At 36.2% G+C, this 8,025-nt stretch overlaps 1 protein-coding gene across 1 annotated transcript in view; it reads left to right on the top strand.

The window, feature by feature from the left end:
* The first annotated feature begins 3,857 nt into the window (after positions 1-3,857).
* The window catches only part of CNTNAP2 (contactin associated protein 2), a 1,419,793-nt gene continuing 1,415,625 nt past the window's right edge, over positions 3,858-8,025 (top strand). The window contains exons 1-2 of the mRNA XM_063100985.1: positions 3,858-3,879; positions 3,969-4,079. Of these exons, the coding sequence (XP_062957055.1) occupies positions 3,858-3,879; positions 3,969-4,079 (133 nt within the window). The remainder of the gene's footprint in view (positions 3,880-3,968; positions 4,080-8,025) is intronic.

Here is an 8,025-nt window from a genome sequence, read left to right as displayed (position 1 = left end):
ATTTGGTAGGAATTTAAGATCTTCTCTCCGAAAGAGAAGTGTTCTGTGTTGTAATTTGGCATTGTGCTTCTGGATTCTTGGAGGTTTGTCAGGTTAAGTGGGTTCTTTTTTCCTTTTTTTTTTTTTTTTCCTTCATTCATTCACTCTACCAATGTTTTTAGAGCGTGTGCCAAGTGCCAGACACTGCTTAGATGACTGGAGAGCAAGCATTAAGGAAACTGTCGAGAACTTTATTCCCGTAGCGCTTCCAGTCTATTGGGAAAGAAAGGCAATGAAACAATGAACTGAGGAAGGGGGTGCTGGGTGCTGTGAAGAACAGTAAAGCAGGATGAGGGCGCAGAGAGGAGAGCGGCAGAACCAGGGCCCTTAGCGCCAGGTGCACCTGCAGCAGTGGAAGGAGGCAGTGAGCAGACACTGGAGTAGATGGGGAGCCTTGGGGCATTTATTTTTATTTATTTATTTTTTTAATTTTATTTTGTCGATATACATTGTGGCTGATTATTGCTCCCCATCACCAAAACCTCCCTCCCTTCTCCCTCCCCCCCCCAACAATGTCCTTTCTGTTTGCTTGTCGTATCAACTTCAAGTAATTGTGGTTGTTATATCTTCTTCCCCCCCCGTTTTGTGTGTGTGTGTGTGTGTGTGTGTGTGTGTGTGTGTGTGTGTGTGAATTTATATATTAATTTTTAGCTCCCACCAATAAGTGAGAACATGTGGTATTTCTCTTTCTGTGCCTGACTTGTTTCACTTAATATAATTCTCTCAAGGTCCATCCATGTTGTTGCAAATGGCAGTATTTCATTCGTTTTTATAGCTGAGTAGTATTCTATTGTGTAGATGTACCACATTTTCCGTATCCACTCATCTGATGATGGGCATTTGGGCTGGTTCCAACTCTTGGCTATTGTAAAGAGTGCCGCGATGAACATTGGGGAACAGGTATACCTTCGACTTGATGATTTCCATTCCTCTGGGTATATTCCCAACAGTGGGATAGCTGGGTCGTATGGTAGATCTATCTGCAATTGTTTAAGGAACCTCCATACCATTTTCCATGGAGGCTGCACCATTTTGCAGTCCCACCAACAATGTATGAGAGTTCCTTTTTTCCCGCAACCTCGCCAGCATTTATCGTTCAGAGTCTTTTGGATTTTAGCCATCCTAACTGGGGTTAGATGGTATCTCAATGTGGTTTTGATTTGCATTTCCCGGATGCTGAGTGATGTTGAGCATTTTTTCATATGTCTGTTGGCCATTTGTATATCTTCCTTAGAGAAATGCCTACTTAGCTCTTTTGCCCATTTTTTAATTGGGTTGCTTGTTTTCTTCTTGTAAAGTTGTTTGAGTTCCTTATATATTCTGGATATTAATCCTTTGTCAGATGTATATTTTGCAAATATTTTCTCCCACTCTGTTGGTTGTCTTTTAACTCTGTTAATTGTTTCTTTTGCTGTGCAGAAGCTTTTTAGTTTGATATAATCCCATTTGTTTATTTTTCCTTTGGTTTCCCGTGCTTTTGGGGTCATATTCATGAAGTCTGTGTCCAGTCTTATTTCCTGAAGTATTTCTCCTATGTTTTCTTTAAGAAGTTTTATTGTTTCAGGGTGTATATTTAAATCCTTAATCCATTTTGAGTTGATTTTAGTATATGGTGAGAGGTATGGATCTAGTTTCATTCTCCTGTATATGGATATCCAGTTATCCCAGCACCACTTGCTGAAGAGGCAGTCCCTTCCCCAGTGAATAGGCTTGGTGCCTTTGTCGAAGATCAGATGGAAGTAAGTGTGTGGGTTGAATTCTGGATTCTCTATTCTATTCCATTGGTCAGTGTGTCTGTTTTTATGCCAGTACCATACTGTTCTCGTTATTATAGCTTTGTAGTATAGCTTAAAGTCAGGTAGTGTTATGCCTCCAGCTTTATTTTTTTTGCTCAGCATTGCTTTGGCTATGCGTGGTCTTTTATTGTTCCATATAAATGTCTGGATAGTTTTTTCCATTTCTGAGAAAAATGTCTTTGGAATTTTGATGGGGATTGCATTGAATTTGTTTATCACTTTGGGTAGTATGGACATTTTCACTATGTTGATTCTTCCAATCCAAGAGCATGGGATATCTTTCCACCTTCTTGTATCCTCTCTCATTTTTCTCAGCAATGGTTTGTAGTTCTCATTATAGAGATTTTTCACCTCCTTGGTTAACTCAATTCCTAAGTATTTTATTTTTTTGGTGCCTATTGTAAATGGGCATGCTTTTTTTGATTTCTCTTTCTGCATGTTCACTATTGGAGAAAAGAAATGCTACTGATTTTTGTGTGTTGATTTTGTATCCTGCTACTTTGCTGAAATCATTTATCAATTCCAACAGTTTTTTTGTAGAGGTTTTAGGCTGTTCGATATATAGGATCATGTCCTATGCAAACAGGGACAGTTTGACTTCATCTCTTCCAATCTGGATGCCCTTTATTTCCTTCTCTTCTTTGATTGCTCTGGCTAGTACTTCCAACACTATGTTGAATAGGAGTGGTGAGAGTGGGCATCCTTGTCTAGTTCCTGTTCTTAAAGGAAAAGCTTTCAGCTTTTCCCCATTCAGGATGATATTGGCAGTGGGTTTGGCATATATGGCTTTAATTATGTTGAGATACTTTCCCTCTATACCTAACTTATAGAGGGTCTTTGTCATGCATTTGGAATAGGAATTGTGAAGTCCACACCAGAAGCAGGCTTGCCACTGGAAGAGGAGGAAGGGGGCTGTGGGGAATGGACAGTCATGGATCAGGATGCAAGCCAAGCTGAGACCAGGGCGATGGCCACTGTAGGTCACTGGAGGGCTTTGAACTTCCTTCCAAGTGATGGAGAGCAGGAGCCAGTTACCACTTTCATTTCCACTGACATTTTCAGAAGCGTCTCTCCAGCTGCTGTGTGCAGGCTCTTACAGCAGTGAGCTCTGAGGGCTTGGCCTGTGGCTATGAAGCTGAGGGGAGGCGAGGGGAGGAGAGCTGGTGGGATTTGGGATCTTCCTGTCTGAGAAGACATTGCCCTTTTTGCAATCTCCCAGAGATGGAAGGTGGAGATCTAAGAGTTGAGTCCTGGGCATTTGAGCATTAGGAACATTTAGACATTAGGAAAATTAGAAAATCCATCAAAGGAATCAGAGAGCAAGCAGCTAGAGACGGAGGAGGGAAAAATAAAATTAATGGCATTATGAAAGCCAAGTGAGGAAAGTGTTACAAATAGAATTAAGGGCTCACTGAGCTCCAATGCTGTTGATTCAATGAGTATGATGGGAACAGATTCATTTTTCCTATGACAAGACTTTTTAAGTTGGTGATTATTTTGTGTTTCTCACTTACTGTGCTCTCTCTCTAGGTTCTCTTTCTGTCTTTATTATTTTTTTAATTGTGGTAAGAACACGAGATCTAACCACTTAAGAAAGACTTTTTTGTGTACAATGTGAGATTATTACTAACTGTACACACAATATTGCACATCAGCTCTCTAGAACTTATTCATCTTGAATAACAAAATTTATATGTGTCGATTAGCAGTTTCCCATATCGTGGTCTTTTAGCTTTGGTAGGATTCTTCCTCGTCTTTCCTGTTCTAATCCCAATATTTCTAATCCTCTAACCATGTAATTTATAAATACATGAAGATTTCCAGGAGATGCCAGATGCCAAAACATGTTATTTATCCTCAATCTTACTCATGATTTTTAGATAGCAAGTCTGAGTTGAGATCTTTCAGAATAAAGCACTTTGCTGTATTATTACTATTGAAAATCAGAATGTTGTTTAAACTGCTCCTATGATTTATTATAATTAGCATAGTGGAGTTGCCTAAAGTTTAATCATTTGGTAAATGGTGTTTCAAAGATTTGAAAGTTTGTATATAGTCCATAATCATTTTAAACAACATATACCAAGAATTATTTAAAGAACTTTATTGAGTCTATCTCTCTTTTCTTTTCAGAAAAATGTGATGAACCACTCGTCTCTGGACTCCCCCATGTCGCTTTCAGCAGCTCTTCTTCTATGTCCGGCAGTTATGCTCCCGGCTACGCCAAGATAAACAAGCGGGGAGGTAAGGCAAATTTTCTTTCCTTTATCAATAAATGTGTTAAATAAGAACATGTTATATTTACAACTACATTTTAAAAATATATGTTATTACATAACCCATATTAGCAGGTAACCAAAATCATCCTCGCCACTTCTATTAAAAGACCCATAAACACTATAAAACTCTCATGTAGCCATTATTGGGGAGAAAATGTAGAAAAATTTAGGCTGGAAGTGAGGGATGGTTAGTCAAAGTGAAATAAATTTTGGAGTTCTCTGTGGTAATAAATTCAAAATGGAATAAACATTCAGAGGTAAGGAAATTCTTGCTAATCAGAAAATCATTTTAAAAGAATTTTTAAAAATTTATTCCTAATATATGTATAGTGTATTAAAAAGGCATAGTTCATATTCACTGTTTTGCGTTTTTTTAAAATAATGTACAAACTTAGCTTCTATTGAAAATGCAGGAAGAAAAAATGACCCTTTGCAGTTTTTTCTGCAGTGCTCAGAATTTAGCTTTGCTTTTAAAACCACATACAATGTAGACATTTCCCACTATCACTTGAGTTTTAGACTTTAAAGTCATGGTATTCATTAATAAATGGTAATTTCAAAGTTGATAACAATTCTTAGAGAGTAAGGGACTGTGATGAGGGGCACAAACATAAAACTCTCTTGTTTCAAAAGGACACCGATATCATTGAATGGTAACTAAAAAGGGAAAAGAACTATTTAAATATGAATCAACCAGCAAGGACCATATTTTTTTTAATTCAATAAAAACAGGAATGGTGATTGCCAGAAACTGGGTTGTGGAGGAGGGAGAAATGGGGAATTGTTGGTCAAGGGGTACAAAGATTCAGTTAGACAGGAGGGGTGAGTTCCAGAGATCTACTGCACAGCATGGTAACCACAGTTAAGCATGATGTACTGCATACTTGAAAACTGCTGAGAGAGTCGATCATAAAAGCTCCTCACCACACAAAAATAACGATGTGCATTGATGGGTATGTTAATTATCCTTAGTTAATCATTTCACAGCCTTTAAATGTATCAAAACATCATGTTGACTGGAAGTATGTACATTTTTTATTCATCAAAGAAACCTCACTAAAGCTGGGGAAAATATAGGAAATGCTAAATTATGAAACAATCTCAAACCACAGCCAATTCAAGAAATAATAAAAGAGAATGAATATAGAAGGAAGAAAAGCAGGAAAGAAGAAAGAAAAGAAAAGAAGGGAGGGAGGGAGGGAGGAAGGACAATAAACAAAGGTTAAAAAAATATATTTATATTTATACCAGGAGAAAACCCAAAAGAGGAAGGGTAAAAAAAAGAGGAGGTGTGGGAGAAGAGGAAGAGAAAGACAAAGGGGCATCAGAGAAAAGAGAAAGAAATAGGAGAGAGATTTTTAAGATCCAAAAGACAGAAGAAAATAGATAAGAAAAGGTTAGAAAAATGTATACAGAATAATATGTACAGAAATTCACAGAAGTGTGAACAGGCCTTAATCAGCAAAAAGAGTTGGTGGAAGACAGAGATACGAAGGCAAAGGAAAAGGGTTATAAGTAACAAAAATACAGTTTCGTAGTAGTGTTAAGCAACTTGCCTTTTTATAAACTGATATTCATCAGGCTATGGGCATGAGTTGGTGAATTATCATGTTATCAAAAATTCTACTTAAAAAGGTCAAAATAATGGAAATTCTAATTCATGCATCTTCCATATAAGTCACTGGCAATAACCACAAAAATGAATATAAATAGAAAAACATAAAACAAGGAACTGGCCATACCCAAATATGCCCAGTACTATGAAATCTGAAACAAAATATAGAAGTTAAATGAGATAAAACACTCTATTTCTAGATTCCAAGAGGGTGTAACATTCCCTTAAATTGTCACAAAACAGAGATCTAGAACTTTAATGAGTGAAAGCAGAGTCAGAAAATGTTACTTTAAGAAGTTTTGAGGGAAAATATGACTGAAGAATATGTCTTGCTCAGTGAATTTGGACAAGTCAGGTTATGTGAAGCATACAACACTTCAGGAATACATATGATACAATCTAGCCAACAACAAGATGATCAAAAATAAACAATAAAGAAACCATGGCCAAATGACTGCTGTTGAGCAATGAATCCATTTCAATATGAGACTGCAAATAAACAGCTTGGGAATTGCAGTTGTAGGACGGAGTATAAACATTACAGACACAAGAATGTAAAAATACCAAATTACGGCAGTCAGATAGATGTGTGCTTTTTTCCCCTTAAACTTTTCAAGTGCAAATTTATTTCTTCTTTGATTTACTTTTTTTAAGGAATTAATATCTCTTATGAAGAGACAACAATAGTTTTTTTGTTGTTGCTGTTCTCATTCAATTCTAGTAAAGATACCTTAACAATTTTGTTTTAAAATAGTAAAAAATGTCTCTTTAAAGTATTTAGGGCTACTTTTTTATTTATCTACTCATACATGTAGAATGAGGTATCTGAAATTAAACTTCTAAAATATTAAGAATTTTTAACCCGGATGGGTGTATTTGATGGAATGTCAGTATTTTTTTATAGTAGTTTTCTCCACAGTTTTTAGAATGTATATCTATATCTACATATATGGTAGAGAGATAAAACACATTTCCAGAAAGAAAGTTATTTTTAAAGCAAAGAAACTATTAAAAAATAGTTATGCTTTCTTAGCTGTTTGATCTGCAGTTTATCTCTGACTACTGATATAATGCATTGTCATGCGCTGGAATAAAATCATTACATTGGGAGAGAAAGCATGGCCTGTCCTATAGTTATAGGTTTACACTTCACTATGGCACACTTTCAACATTTGTTGTGCAGGGAGCTTTAGTTACTTCCTTTTTGGCTCCCAAAGACCACTTTGCTTATTAGTGGCATGCTCTACATAATTGCCTATAACTCTCTCGCGCCACCCATCCCATACTATCTACCTAATTGATTTGGACTGTAAAGCAACTAACCGTATCTCCACCCTTCATGTGGCTTTGCCTCTGCATGTACATAAAAGATACATGTAGGGCTAGCCTAGACCCTAGTTCAGCACTTCAGTGTGAGTCAAGGGAGCCAGCATGAGAAAGGAGGGTTATATCCTCCCTAAGAAAAATTAAAAGGAAATTCATATACAGTTGTTTTAATAGTAAACAATGAAGTATTTTATTTTACTATAAAGTCCATATACAAATGCTCTTGAGAGAGGAGTCATGTTGCTGAAATTCATGGTCTGATAAACATGGCTAATAACACATATTGATAGAGAATAGATTTTTCTTAACTATAACACAATATTATACATCTGAAAGACGGATAAAGGCAGCAGAGAATTCTAAACTAAAGAAAAAAAGTTAAAAATGATATATATAAGGGAAGCCAGAAATGCTAGAGCTATCGTTTCTTATTTCTCTAGTGGCAAGCATTGTCTGATACCCACACTACACAAGCTTCTGAGAGCAAGATCATAGACTAACACAGAAAGATAAAATAATGTAACTCACTAATTATACAAGTACAGAAAAGAACTAATTTAGTTGAGCATTATGTTGATAAACATTGGCTTCAAGTTTATTATTTACTTAAATGTTATCCTTCAAATATATTTTGGAAAGAGAGTTTATGAATGCACAGAAAAGCAGAGTATGCATGCAAATATGTATTTCAATGACAGATTTTTGCACATTTACAAAATTTAGTTTCATTTTTGGATCCCCACAATCCAAAGCCATCTGCTACAACCTTGATGTCAGGGATCAGTATATGACAAAAATGGGGGAAAATATGATGTTTAAATAAAAAACTCCATATGCTATGTGTAATCCTGTCATGCCTTTTTAAGCCCACTGGTTGTAGTTTTGGGGTTTTTTTGTTTTTGTTTTTGTTTTTGTTTTTGTTTTTTTAATTGCTGGTATTTTTGCTGATGCTGTTGTAACCAAATGAGAT

This window comes from Cynocephalus volans, chromosome 6 (assembly GCF_027409185.1).
Source record: "Cynocephalus volans isolate mCynVol1 chromosome 6, mCynVol1.pri, whole genome shotgun sequence".
NCBI lineage: Eukaryota > Metazoa > Chordata > Mammalia > Dermoptera > Cynocephalidae > Cynocephalus > Cynocephalus volans.
Note: the sequence above shows the minus strand (reverse complement) of the source record. Positions and strands in the feature narration are given on the sequence as shown.